The 15,450-nt window shown below is 60.6% G+C and overlaps 1 protein-coding gene across 2 annotated transcripts in view; it reads right to left on the bottom strand.

Moving 5' to 3' along the window:
- Positions 1 to 15,450, bottom strand: part of GUCY2D (guanylate cyclase 2D, retinal) — a 53,121-nt gene that overhangs the window by 27,229 nt on the left and 10,442 nt on the right. For both annotated transcript variants that reach the window (XM_085535490.1, XM_085535491.1), the window contains 4 exons: positions 13,823 to 13,903; positions 9,994 to 10,170; positions 6,508 to 6,664; positions 3,921 to 4,070 (listed from right to left, as the gene is read on the bottom strand). In XM_085535490.1, the coding sequence (XP_085391616.1) occupies positions 3,921 to 4,070; positions 6,508 to 6,664; positions 9,994 to 10,170; positions 13,823 to 13,903 (565 nt within the window). The remainder of the gene's footprint in view (positions 1 to 3,920; positions 4,071 to 6,507; positions 6,665 to 9,993; positions 10,171 to 13,822; positions 13,904 to 15,450) is intronic.

Raw genomic sequence — 15,450 nt, 5'->3', positions numbered from 1 at the left:
GAGGGGATATGGGGTCAATGAGGGATCCTGGGGAGTTTATGGGGCCAATAATGGGTCCTAGGGGGGTTATGGGGAGGATAGGGGGCAATGAGGGGATACGGGGTCAATGAGGGGTCCTGGGGGGGTTATGGGGCCAATAATGGGTCCTAGGGGGGTTATGGGGAGGATAGGGGGCAATGAGGGGATATGGTGTCAATGAGGGGTCCTGGGGGGGGTTATGGGGTCAATAATGGGTCGTGGGGGGGTTATGGGGCTGTTAGAGGGGCAATGAGGGGATATGGGGTCAATGAGGGATCCTGGGGGGTCAATGAGGGGTCCTAGGGGGGTTATGGGGGGTTAAGAGGCGGATAGGGGGGCAATGAGGGGATATGGGGTCTATGAGGGGTCCTGGGGGGTTATGGGGCTGTTAGGGGGGCAATGAGGGGATATGGGGTCTATGAGGGGTCCTGGGGGGTTATGGGGCTGTTGGGGGGCAATGAGAGTATATGGGATCAATGAGGGGTCCTTAGGGGGTTATGGGGTGGAAAGGGGGGCAATGAGGGGATATGGGATCAATGAGGGGTACTGTGGGGGTTATGGGGTGGATAGGGGGGCAATGAGGGGATATGGGGTCAATGAGGGGTACTGGGGTGGTTATGGGGTCAATAATGGGTTGTGGGGGGGGTTATGGGGCTGTTAGAGGGGCAATGAAGGGATATGGGGTCAATGAGGGGATATGGGGTCAATGAGGGGATATGGGGTCAATGAGGGGTCCTGGGAGGGTTTTGGGGCTGTTAGGGGGGCAATGAAGGGATATGGGGTCAATGAGGGGTACTGGGGGGCCAATGAGGGGTCCTAGGGGGGTTATGGGGGGTTAAGGGGCGGATATGGGGTTCAATGAGGGGATATGGGATCAGTGACTGGTCCTGGGGTGGTTATGGGGCTGTTAGGGGGTCTTTGAGGGGATGAGGGGGTTATGGGACTATTAGGGGGTCAATGAGGGGTCCTGGGGGGCTTATGGGGCTGTTAGGGGGTCAATGAGGGGATATGGGGTCAATGAGGGGTCCTGGAGGGTCAGTGAGGGGTCCTGGGGGGCTTATGGGGCTGTTAGGGAGGCAATGAGGGGATATGGGGTCAATGAGGGGTACTGGAGGGTCAGTGAGGGGTCCTGGGGGGGTTATGGGGTTGTTAGGGGGGCAATGAGGGGATGGGGGTGTTATGGGGCTGTTAGGGGGTCAATGAGGGGATATGGGGTCAATGAGGGGTACTGGGGGGGTTATGGGGTCAATGAGGGGATATGGGGTCAGTGAGGGGTCCTGTGGGGGTTATGGGGCTGTTAGGGGGTCAATGAGGGGTCCTGGGGGGCTTATGGGGTAGTTCGGGGGGTTAATGAGGGGTCCTGGGGGGTTATGGGGCTGTTAGGGGGTCAATGAGGGGTCCTAGGGGGGTTATGGGGGGTTAAGGGGCGGATAGGGGGTCAATGAGGGGATATGGGGTCAATGAGGGGTACTGGGGGGGTTATGGGGTCAATGAGGGGATATGGGGTCAGTGAGGGGAACTGGGGGGTCAATGAAGGATACTGGGGGGGTTATGGGGTCAATGAGGGGTCCTGGGGTGGTTATGGGGCTGTTAGGGGATCTTTGAGGGGATGAGGGGGTTTATGGGTTAGTTAGGGGGTCAATGAGGGGTCCTGGGGGTGTTATGGGGTCAATGAGGGGATATGGGGTCAGTGAGGGGTCCTGTGGGGGTTATGGGACTGTTAGGGGGTCAATGAGGGGATATGGGGTCAATGAGGGGTCCTGGGGGGGTTATGAGGGTCAATGAGGGGTCCTGGGGGGTTATAGGGCTGTTAGGGTGTTGTGGGGTGTTTATGGGGGGATCATTGGGGTCTTTGAGGGGATGAGGGGGTTATGGGACTGTTAGGGGGTCAATGAGGGGATACGCGGTCAATGAGGGGTCCTGTGGGGGTTATGGGGCTGTTAGGGGGTCTTTGAGGGGATTAGGGGGTTATGGGGCTGTTAGGGGGTCAATGAGGGGATATGGGGTCAATGAGGTGTCCTGGGGGTCTTATGGGGTAGTTGGGGGGTCAATGAGGGGTCCTGGGGAGGTCAATGAGGGGTCCTGTGGGGGTTATGGGGCTGTTAGGGGGTCAATAAGGGGATATGGGGTCAATGAGGGGTCCTAGGGGGGTTATGGGGGGTTATGGGGCGGATAGGGGGGCAATGAGGGGATATGGGGTCAATGAGGGGATATTGGGTCAATGAGGGGTCCTGGGGGTTCAATGAGGGGTCCTGTGGGGGTTATGGGACTGTTATGGGGTCAATGAGGGGTCCTAGGGGGGTTATGGGGGGTTAAGGGGCGGATAGGGGGTCAATGAGGGGATATGGGGACAATGAGGGGTCCTGGGGTGGTTATGGGGATGTTAGGGGGTCTTTGAGGGGATGAGGGGGTTATGGGGCTGTTAGGGGGTCAATGAGTGGATATGGGGTCAATGAGGGGTCCTGGGGTCGTTATGGGGTAGTTAGGGGGTCAATGAGGGGTCCTGGGGGGGTCAATGAGGGGTACTGGGGGGGTCAATGAGGGGTCCTGTGGGGGTTATGGGGCTCTTAGGGGGTCAATAAGGGGATATGGGGTCAATGAGGGGTCCTAGGGGGGTCATGGGGGGTTATGGGGCGGATAGGGGGGCAATGAGGGGATATGGGGTCAATGAGGGGATATTGGGTCAATGAGGGGTCCTGGGGGTTCAATGAGGGGTCCTGTGGGGGTTATGGGACTGTTATGGGGTCAATGAGGGGATATGGGGACAATGAGAGGTCCTGGGGTGGTTATGGGGATGTTAGGGGGTCTTTGAGGGGATGGGGGGGTTATGGGGATGTTAGGGGGTCAATGAGGGGATATGGGGTCAATGAGGGGTACTGGGGGGGTTATGGGGTCAATGAGGGGATATGGGGTCAGTGAGGGGTCCTGTGGGGGTTATGGGGCTGTTAGGGGGTCAATGAGGGGATATGGGGTCAATGAAAGGTCCTGGGGGGGTTATGGGGTCAATGAGGGGTCCTGGAGGGTCAGTGAGGGGTCCTGTGGGGGTTATGGGGCTGTTAGGGGGTCTTTGAGGGGATATGGGGTCAATGAGGGGAACTGGGGAGTTTATGGGGCTGTTAGGGGGGCAATGAGGGGATATGGGGTCAATGAGGGGTCCTGGGGTGGTTATGGGGCAGTTAGGGGGTCTTTGAGGGGATATGGGGTCAGTGAGGAGTCCTGTGGGGGTTATGGGGTAGTTAGGGGGTCAATGAGGGGATATGGGGTCAATGAGGGGTACTGGGGGGTCAATGAGGGGTCCTAGGGGGGTCATGGGGGGGTTAAGGGGCGGGTAGGGGGGCAATGAGCGTATATGGGGTCAATAATGGGTCCTGGGGGGGTTATGGGGCTGTTAGGGGGGCAATGAGGGGATATGGGGTCAATGTGGGGTACTGGGGGTCTTATGGGGTAGTTAGGGGGGTTAATGAGGGGTTATGGGGGGTTATGAGGTGTTCATTGGGATCTTTGAGGGGTTTGGGGGGGGTCTTTATGAGTCATGGGTGGTTATGGGGCAGTTATGGGGTCAGTGAGGGGTCCTGTGGGGGTTATGGGGCTGTTAGGGGGTCATTGAGGGGTCCTGGGGGTCTTATGGGGTAGTTAGGGGGGCAATGAGGGGATATGGGATCAATGAGGGGTCCTGGGGGGGTTATGGGACTGTTAGGGGGTCAATGAGGGGATATGGGGTCAATGAGGGGATATGGGGGGTCAATGAAGGATACTGTGGGGGTTATGGGGTCAATGAGGGGATATGGGGTCAATGAGGGGTCCTGGGTGGTTTATGAGGGTCAATGAGGGGTTGGGGTGTTTATGGGGCAGTTATGGGGTGGGTTTGGCGCTGGCTGTGTGGGGTGTGTTGGTGTTCGCACCCTCTGGGGGCAGCCCCAGCATGCAGTATGGGGCGCTGCGGCAGATGACCTCCTGCATGATGATCCCGATCCCATAAACGTCCCCCCGGAACGACCCACGTCGCTCCAGCGCCGCGTCCCGGAGCAGCTCCGGAGCCGTCCATAAACGCTCTGAAATGGGGCGACCCCACGGCATATAACGTCCCATATAGGTCACTCCTCCACCCCATAGAGCCCATGTCACCCCATAGAGCCCATGTCACCCCATAGATCCAATGTGACCCCATAGAACCAATGTGACCGCATGGATCCCATGTCACCCCATAGGGCCATCCTCCACCCCACAGATCCCACATCACCCCATGGATCCCTTGTTACCCCATGGATCCCACATCACCCCATGGATCCCATGTCACCCCATAGAACCAATGTGACCCCATGGATCCCCTGTCACCCCATAGATCCCACATCACCCCACAGGTCCCATATCACCCCATGGATCCCATGTCACCCCATAGGCCCATCCTCCACCCCACAGATCCCACATCACCCCATAGATCCCACATCACCCCATGGATCCCATGTCACCCCATAGGCCCTTCTTCCACCCCATAGATCCCATGTCACCCCATAGGACCATCCTCCACCCCACAGATCCCACATGACCCCATGGATCCCATATCACCCCATAGATCCAATGTGACCCCATGGATCCCATGTCACCCCATAGGACCATCCTCCACCCCACAGATCCCATGTCACCCCATAGAACCAATGTGCCCCCATAGATTCCCTATCATCCCATGGATCCCATATCACCCCATAGGCCCATCCTCCACCCCATAGATCCCACATTACCCCATGGATTCCCTATCACCCCATAGATCCCATATCACCCCATAGATCCCCTGTCACCCCATAGATCCCACATCACCCCATGGATCCCTTGTTACCCCATGGATCCCATGTCACCCCATAGATCCAATGTGACCGCATGGATCCCATGTAACCCCATAGATCCCACATCACCCCATGGATCTCACGTCACCCCATAGATCCCACATCACCCCATGGATCCCCTGTCACCCCATAGATCCCACATCACCCCATGGATCCCCTGTCACCCCATGGATCCCATGTGCCCCCATAGATCCCACATCATCCCTATATCCCCTGTCCCCCTCACATCCCCCATGCCCCCATAGATCCCACATCACCCCATGGATCCCACATCACCCCATAGGCCCCTCCTCCACCCCCTATATCCCACATCACCCCATAGATCCTACATCACCCCATGGATCCCATGTCTCCCCATAGATCCTCACATCACCCCATGGATCCCCTGTCACCCCATAGATCCCATGTCACCCCACAGACCCCATGTGACCCCATGGATCCCCTGTCACCCCATAGACCCCATGTCACCTCATCGATCCCACATCCCCCTAATCACCCCATGTACCCCCTGTCCCCCCTATATACCCTGTACCCCCATAGATCCCACGTCACCCCACAGACCCCACGTCACCCCATAGATCCCTCCTCCACCCCCTATATCCCACATCACCCCATAGATCCTACATCACTCCATGTATCCCCTGTCACCCATAGATCCCACATCACCCCATGGATCCCCTGTCACCCCATAGTTCCCACATCACCCCATAGGCCCCTCCTCCACCCCCTATATCCCACATCACCCCATAGATCCCACATCACCCCATGTGCCCCGTGTCCCCCCTATATCCCCTGTCCCCCCCCGCCCCCCACGCCCCATAGTTCCCCCCATACGTGACCCCACAGATCCCACATCACCCCACAGATCCCTCACCCCCCCTATATCTCCTGTCCCCCCATAGATCCCACATCACCCTTGGATCCCCTGTCACCCCATAGATTCCTACTCCACCCCACAGACCCCACATCACCCCATGGATCCCATGTCACCCCATAGGCCCATCCTCCACCCCACAGATCCCACATCACCCCATAGATCCCACATCACCCCATGGATCCCATGTCACCCCATAGATCCCACATGACCCCATGGATCCCCTGTCACCCCATAGACCCCACATCGCCCCATGGATCTCCTGTACCCCCATAGATCCCACGTCACCCCACAGACCCCACGTCACCCCTTGGATCCCGTCACCCCATAGATCCCATGTGCCCCCATAGATCCCACATCATCCCTATATCCCCTGTCCCCCTCACATCCCCCATGCCCCCATAGGTCCCACATCACCCCATAGATCCCACATCAGCCCACAGATCCCTCACCCCCCCTATATCTCCTGTCCCCCCATAGATCCCACATCACCCTTGGATCCCCTGTCACCCCATAGATTCCTACTCCACCCCACAGACCCCACATCACCCCATGGATCCCCTGTCACCCCATAGATCCCTCCTCCACCCCATGGATCCCACATCACCCCATGGATCCCCTGTCACCCCATAGATCCCACATCATCCCATAGGCCCCTCCTCCACCCCCTATATCTCACATCACCCCATGTGCTCCCTGTCCCCCCTATACCCCCTGTCCCCCCTATACCCCCTGTCCCCCCTTGCCCCCCACGCCCCATAGCTCCCCCCATACCGTGTGGCTGTGGGGTGGGCGCCGCCACCTTCTGCGCCTCCAGCAGCTCGTTGTAGCCGTGGTCCGTCACCTTGAGCACGAAGCGTCCGTCAACCACACAGTTACGGGACTTGAGGCGCCCGTGGACCACGTCGCGATGGTGCAGGTAACGCATGCCCTGCAATGGGGGGACATGGGGTCTATGGGGTCTCTACGGGGATCGATGGGGATGTATGGGGTCTCTATGGGGTCTATGGGGTCTCTATGGGGTCTCTATGGGGATCTATGGGGATCTATGGGGTCTATGGGGTCTCTATGGGGTCTCTATGGGGATCTATGGGGTCTATGGGGTCTCTATACAGATCTATGGGGTCTATGGGGTCTCTATGGGGTCTCTATGGGGATCTATGGGGTCTATGGGGTCTCTATTGGGTCTCTATGGGGATCTATTGGGTCTATGGGGTCTCTATGGGGTCTCAATGGGGATCTATGGGATCTATGGGGTCTCTATGGGGATCTATAGGGTCTATGGGGTCTCTATGGGGATCTATGGGGTCTATGGGGTCTCTATACAGACCTATGGGGTCTATGGGGTCTCTATGGGGATCTATGGGGTCTCTATGGGGTCCCTATGGGGATCTGTGCTGTCTATGGGGTCTCTATGGGGATCTATGTACTGCAATGGGGGACAGGTATTTCATGGCCTGCAATGGGGGACAGGTAACGCATGTACTATGGGGATCTATGGGTATCTATGGGGTCTCTATGGGGTCTCTATGGGGATCTATGGGTATCTATGGGGTCTCTATGGGGTCTCTATGGGGTCTCTATGGGAATCTATGGGGCTCTATGGGGTCTCTATGGGGATCTATGGGGTCTCTATGGGGTCACTATGGGGATCTGGGGGATCTATGGGGTCTCTATGAGGATCTGCAATGGGGGACAGGTAACGCATGTACTATGGGGATCTATGGGGATCTATGGGGATCGATGGGATCTATGGGGTTTATGGTGGCTCTATGGGGATCTATGGGGTCTATGGGGTCTCTATGGGGATCTATGGGGATCTATGGGGTCTCTATGGGGATCTATGCGGTTTATGGGGTCTCTATGGGGATGTACTGCAATGGGGGACAGGTAACGCATGTACTATGGGGATCTATGGGTATCTATGGGGTCTCTATGGGGTATCTATACAGGTCTATGGGGTCTATGGGGTCTCTATGGGGATCGATGGGGCCTATGGGGTCTCCCCGGGGATCTATGGGGATCTATGGGGTCTCTATACAGATCTATGGGGTCTCTATGAGGTCTCTATGGGGATCTCTGCGGTCTATGGGGTCTCTATGGGGATCTATGGGGTCTATGGGGTCTCTATGGGCATCTATGGGGTCTCTATGAGGATCTATGGGGTCTATGGAGTCTCTATGGGGATCGATGAGGTCTATGGGGTCTCTATGGGGATCTATGGGGTCTATGGGGTCTCTATGGGGATCTATGGGGTCTCTATGGGGATCTATGGGGATCTGTGCAGTCTATGGGGTCTCTATGTGGATCTGTGCAGTCTATGGGGTCTCTATGGTGATCTACGGGGTCTATGGGGTCTCTATGGGGATCTATGGGGTCTCCATGGGGTCCCTATGGGGATCTGTGCGTTGTATGGGGTCTCTATGGGGATCTATGGGGTCTCTATGGGGTCTCTATAGGGGTCTATGGGGATCTATGGGGTCTCTATGGTGATCTATGGGGTCTCTATGGGGATCTATGGGGTCTATGGGGTCCATTCCCCTCATCATAATGCCCTCCCACCCCATGTGCCCCCCATTCCCCTCACCACAGCTCCCTCCCACCCCGTGTGCCCCCCATTCCCCTCATCATAGTGACCTACAGAGCCCCCCATTCCCCTTATCATAGCGACCCACAGAGCCCCCCGTTCCCCTCATCATAGTGACCCCGTGTGCCCCCCATTCCCCTCACCACAGTACCCTCCCACCCCATGTGCCCCCCATTCCCCTTATCATAGCGCCCCATAGATTCCCCCATTCCTCTCATCACAGCTCCCTCCCACCCCGTATGCCCCACAGAGCCCCCCATTCCCCTCATCATTGTGACCCACAGAGCCCCCCGTTCCCCTCACCACGGCACCCTCCCACCCTGGGTACCCCTCAGCCCCCCATTCCCCTTATCATAGCGCCCTCCCACCCCGTGTGCCCCCCATTCCCTTCATCACAGCTCCCTCCCACATCGTGTGCCCCCCATTCCCCTCACCACGGCGCCCTCCCACCCCTCGTGCCCCCCATTCTCCTTACCACGGCGCCCTCCCACCCCATGTGCCCCACAGAGCCCCCCATTCCCCTCACCACGGCACCCTCCCACCCCATGTGCCCCACAGAGCCCCCCATTCCCCTCACCACGGCTCCCTCCCACCCCCTGTGCCCCCCATTCCCCTTATCATAGCACCCTCCCACCCCGTGTGCCCCACAGAGCCCCCCATTCCCCTCATCATAGCTCCCTCCCACCCCGTCTGCCCCCCATTCCCCTCACCACGGCCCCCTCCCACCCCTCGTGCCCCCCATTCTCCTTACCACGGCACCCTCCCACCCCATGTGCCCCTCATTCCCCTTATCATAGCGCCCTCCCACCCCATGTACCCCCCATTCCTCTCACCACGGCTCCCTCTCACCCCGTGTGCCCCCCATTCCCCTTATCATAGCGACCCACAGAGCCCCCCGTTCCCCTCACCATGGCACCCTTCCACCCTGGGTACCCCTCAGCCCCCTATTCCCCTCATCATAGCGCCCTCCCACCCCATGTGCCCCCCATTCCCCTTATCATTGTGACCCACAGAGCCCCCTATTCCCCTCATCATGGTGCCCGACAGAGCCCCCCATTCCCCTCACCATGGCACCCTTCCACCCTGGGTACCCCGCAGCCCCCCATTCCCCTTATCATATCACCTTCCCACCCCGTGTGCCCCACAGAGCCCCCCATTCACCTCACCACGGCACCCTCCTACCGTGGGTACCCCTCAGCCCCCCATTCCCCTTGTCATAGCCCCCTCCCACCCCATGTGCCCCCCATTCCCCTCACCACGGCTCCCTCTCACCCCGTGTGCCCCCCATTCCCCTTATCATAGCGACCCACAGAGCCCCCCATTCCCGTCATCATAGTGACCCACAGAGCCCCCTATTCCACTCACCACGGCACCCTTCCTCCCTGGGTACCCCTCAGTCCCCCATTCCCCTCATCATAGCGCCCTCCCACCCCATGTGCCCCCCATTCCCCTCACCATAGTGACCCCGTGTGCCCCACAGAGCCCCCCATTCCCCTCACCACGTCTCCCTCCCACCCCGTGTGCCCCCCATTCCCCTTATCATGGTTCCCTCCCACCACATGTGCCCCCCATTCCCCTCATCATAGCGCCCTCTCACCCCATGTGCCCCACAGAGCCCCCCATTCCCCTCACCACGGCCCCCTCCCACCCCTCGTGCCCCCCACCGCCGTCACCTTGATGAGGTCGATGAGGAGGGAGGACTTGAACATCCAGTCGAGCTTCATGTCGTCGTTGCGCAGCAGGTCCTCGAGGCTGCCCCGCGAGCAGTGCTCCGACACCACGGCGAAGATCCCGCAGTCGTGGAAGAAACCCAGGAACAGGTTGACGTTCTCGTGCCTCAGGTCCCTCAGCTGATATTGGGGGCAACAATGGGACGTGTGGGTCGGGGACGGGCTTCGGACCCACAGCCTGGTGGTCCCATAGGGCCCCATGGGTGACCTGGTGATCCCATGGCAGCTATGGGACCCCATGGGTGACCCAGTGGTCCTATGGCTGCTATGGGACCCCATGGGTGACCTGGTGGTCCCATGGCTGCTATAGGACCCCATAGGTGACCTGGTGGTCCCATAGGACCCCATGGGTGACCTGGTGGTCCCATGGCTGCGATAGGGCCCCATGGGTGACCTGGTGGTCCCATGGCTGCTATGGGACCCCATGGGTGACCTGGTGGTCCTATGGCTGCTATAGGGCCCCATGGGTGACCTGGTGGTCCTATGGATGCTATAGGGCCCCATGGGTGACCTGGTGGTCCTATGGATGCTATAGGGCCCCATGGGTGACCTGGTGGTCCCATAGGACCCCATGGCTGACCTGGTGGTCCCATGGAAGCTATAGGACCCCATTGGTGACCTGGTGATCCCATAGGACCCCATGGGTGACCTGGTGGTCCCATGGCTGCTATAGGACCCCATGGGTGACCTGGTGATCCCATGGCAGCTATAGGGCCCCATGGGTGACCTGGTGGTCCCATGGCTGCTATAGGGCCCCATGGGTGACCTGGTGGTCCCATGGCTGCTATAGGACCCCATGGGTGACCTGGTGGCGTCCCTCACGTCCCACCACAATCCCCACATCCCCCCACCCTCACATCCCACAACCATCCTCATAACCCACCACCATCCCCACGTCCACCCACTCCCCCCACATCCCACCCCCCCAAGTCCCACCACCACCTCCACATCCCACCCCCATCCCCACGTCCGCCCACCCTCCCCACATCTCCCCACCCCCTCAACATCCCCCCACCCTCCTCACATCCCACCACCCCCCCTATGTCCCCCCACCACCCTCCCCACAACCCACCCTTGACCCAGTGTCCCACCACCCTCCCCATATCCCCCCATCCACCCCACATCGCACCTCCCTCCCCACGTCCCACCATCCTCCCCACATCCCACCCTTGTCCCAACGTCCCCCCACCCCCATGTCCCACCCCCATCCCCACATCCCCCCACTTTCCCCACATCCCCCCCTTATCCCAACACCCCCCCACCCCCACATCCCACCCCCATCCCCACGTCCCCCCACCCTCCCCATATCCCCTCACAAGCCCCATGTCCCCCCCCACCCTCCCCACATTCCACCCTTATCCCAGCACCCCCCACCCCCATGTCCCCCCACCCTCCCCACCACCCACACTTGTCCCAATGTCCCCCCCCTCCCCATATCCCCCCACCCCCCCACATCCCCCCACCCTCCCCACATCCCCCCCTTGTCCCAACACCCCCCCACCCCCATGTCCCACCCCCATCCCCACATCCCACCATCCTCCCCACATCCCACCCTTGTCTCAGTGTCCCCCCACCCTTCCCATATCCCCCCACCCCCTCTATGTCCCCCCCCACCCTCCCCACATCCCACCCTTGTCCCAAACTCCCCCCACTGTCCCCATGTCCCACCACCCACCCTTGTCCCAAAGTCCCCCCTCCTCCCCATATACCCCAGCCCCCCGTGTCCCCCCCCACCCTCCCCACATCCCCCCAGGACCCCCACGTCCCACCACCCTGCCCATATCCCCCCACCCTCACATCCCACAACCATCCTCATAACCCACCACCATCCCCACGTCCACCCACTCCCCCCACATCCCCCCACCCTCCCCACATCCCACCCTTGTCCCAGTGTCCCCCCACCCTCCCCACATCCCCCCACCCCCCACATCCCCCCACCCTCCCCATGTCCCATCACCACCTCCATGTCTCCCCACCCCCCCCACATCCCACCACCCTCCCCATATCCCCCCACCTCCCCCATGTCCCCCCCTCCCTCCCCACATCCCACCACCACCCCATGTCCCCCCACCACCTCCACGTCCCCCCACCCTCCCCACATCCCCCCATCCACCCCACATCGCACCTCCTTCCCCACATCCCACCACCCTCCCCACATCCCACCATCCTCCCCACATCCCACCCTTGTCCCAAAGTCCCTCCTCCTCCCCATATACCCCAGCCCCTCCGTGTCCCCCCCCACTCCCACATCCCCCCCTTATCCCAACACACCCCCACCCCCATGTCCCACCACCATCCCCACATCCCCCCACCCTCCCCACATCCCACCACCACCCCATATCCCCCCACCACCTCCACGTCCCCCCACCCTCCCCACATCCCCCCACCATCCCCATGCCCCCCCACCCTCCCCACATTCCACCCTTATCCCAACGCCCCCCCCACCCCCATGTCCCCCCACCCTCCCCACCACCCACACTTGTCCCAATGTCCCCCCACCCCCCTATATCCCCCACCCTCCCCACATCCCACCCTTATCCCAACACCCTCCCCACCCCCATGTCCCACCCCCATCCCCACATCCCCCCACCCTCCCCACATCCCACCCTTGTCCCAACGCCCCCCACCCCCCCACATCCCCCCACCCTCCCTATGTCTCAGCACCACCCCCACATCCCCCCACCCGCCCCACATCCCACCCTTGTCCCAATGTCCCCCCACCACCCCTGTGTCCCCCCACCTTTCCCACATCCCCCCACTACCCCCACATCCCACCATCTCCAATGTCCCCCCACCACCCTCCCCACATACCACCCTTATCCCAAAACCCCACCACCACCTCCATGTTCCCCCACCCCCCCACATCCCACCACCCCCCATGTCCCACTACCATCCCCATGTCCCCCCACCCCCTCAATATCCCCCCACCCTCTTCACATCCCACCCCCCATGTCCCCCCACCCTCCCCACATCCCACCCTTATCCCAACACCCCCCCACCCCCATCCCCACGTCCCCCCACCCTCCCCACATCCCACCCTTATCCCAAAGTCCCCCCACCCTCCCCACATCCCACCCTTATCCCAAAGTCCCCCCACCCTCCCCATATCCCCCCAATCCCCTTTATGTTGCCCCCCACCCTCCCCACATCCCACCCTTGTCCCAATGTCCCCCCCACCATCCTCATGTCTCCCCACCACCCTTCCCATATCCCACCACCCCCCCATGTCCCCCCCCACCCTCCCCACATCCCCCCCTTATCCCAACACCCCCCCCACCCCCATGTCCCACCCCCATCCCCACATCCCACCACCCACCATGTCCCCCCACCCTCCCCACATCCCACCCTTGTCCCAACATCCCCCCACCATCCCCATGTCTCCCCCCACCCTCCCCATACCCCCCACGTCCCCCCACCCTTCCCACATCCCACCCCCCCCCCCAAGTCCCACCATCCTCCCCACATCCCACCCTTGTCCCAACACCCCCCACCCCCCACATCCCCCCACCCTCCCTATGTCTCAGCACCACCCCCACATCCCACCACCACCCCATATCCCCCCACCCCCCACGTCCCCCCACCCTCCCCATATCCCCCCACCTCCCCCATGTCCCCCCCACCCTCCCCACATCCCCCCCTTATCCCAGCACCCCCCACCCCCATGTCCCACCCCCATCCCCACATCCCCCCACCCTCCCCATTTCCCCCCCCCTCCCCACATCCCACCCTTATCCCAAGACCCCCCACCCCCCATATCCCCCCCCAATCCCACCTTGCAGAACGCCAGCTTTGTGGCCGGCTTCACCTCGCTGTGCTGATCTCCAGGGAACTTCTTCAGCCAGACCCAGTCGCCCTGGGGGAGGGGACACACTCAGCCCCATCCCACCCCATATCCCACCCCATAACAACCCCATATCCCACCCCATAGCAACCCCATATCCCACCCCATATCCCACCCCATAACAACCCCATAACAACCCCATAACAACCCCGTGTCACCCCATATCCCACCCCATAACAACCCCATATCCCACCCCATAACAACCACATGTCACCTCATATCCCACCCCATATAACTCCATGTCACCCCATATCCTACCCCATACAACTCCATCCCACCCCATAACAACCCCATGTCAACCCATATCCCACCCCATCCCACCCCATAACAATCCCATATCCCACCCCATCCCACCCCATATAACCCCATCTCCCCCTATCTCCCCATATCCCACCCCATCTCACCCCATCTCCCCCCATCCCACCCCATATCCCACCCCATAACAACCCCATGTCACCCCATATCCTACCCCATATAACTCCATCCCACCCCATAGAACTCCATCCCACCCCATCTAAACCCATGTCACCCCATATCCCACCCCATATCCCACCCCATCCCACCCATACAACTCCATCCCACCCCATAACAACCCCATGTCAACCCATCCCATCCCATATAACTCCATGCCACCCCATCCCACCCCATAACACCCCATGACACCCCATATCCCACCCCATCCCACCCCATATAACTCCATGTCACTCCATATCCCACCCCATATAACTCCATCCCACCCCATAACAACCGAATGTCAACCCATATCCCACCCCATCTCACCCCATCGCCCCCCATTTCCCCCCATCTCCCCCATCTCACCCCATCTCCCCCATCTCACCCCATCTCCCCATTTCCCCCCATCTCCCCCATCTCACCCCATCTCCCCCATCTCACCCCATCTCCCACCCCATCTCCCCCCACCCCACCCCATCTCCCCACATCTCCCCCCACCTCCCCCCATCTCCCCATCTCACCCCATCTCCCCCATCTCACCCCATCTCCCACCCCATCTCCCCCCACCCCACCCCATCTCCCCACATCTCCCCCCACCTCCCCCCATCTCCCCATCTCCCCCCATCCCACCCCATTTCACCCCATATCCCACCCCATCTCCCCCTATATCCCCCCATCCCACCCCATATCCCACCCCATCTCCCCACATATCCCCCCACCCCACCCCATATCCCACTCCATATCACCCCATCCCACCTCATCTACCCCCATCCCACCCCATTTCACCCCATCTCCTCCCACCCCACCCCATATCCCACCCCATCTTCCCCCATCTCCCCCCATCCCACCCCATATCCCTCCATTCCACTCCATATCCCACCCCATATCCCCCCACCCCATCTCCCCCCATATCCTCTCATCCCACCCCATCTCCCCCCACCCCATCTCCCCCCATATCCCCCCACCCCACCCCATATCCCACTCCATATCACCCCATCCCACCTCATCTACCCCCATCTCACCCCATTTCACCCCATCTCCTCCCATCCCACCCCATATCCCACCCCATCTCCCCCCATCCCACCCCATATCCCTCCATCCCACCC

Source organism: Coturnix japonica, unplaced genomic scaffold, assembly GCF_054131305.1.
Source record: "Coturnix japonica strain WE unplaced genomic scaffold, WE-NBRP24 Scf127, whole genome shotgun sequence".
NCBI classification, from domain to species: domain Eukaryota; kingdom Metazoa; phylum Chordata; class Aves; order Galliformes; family Phasianidae; genus Coturnix; species Coturnix japonica.
Note: the sequence above shows the minus strand (reverse complement) of the source record. Positions and strands in the feature narration are given on the sequence as shown.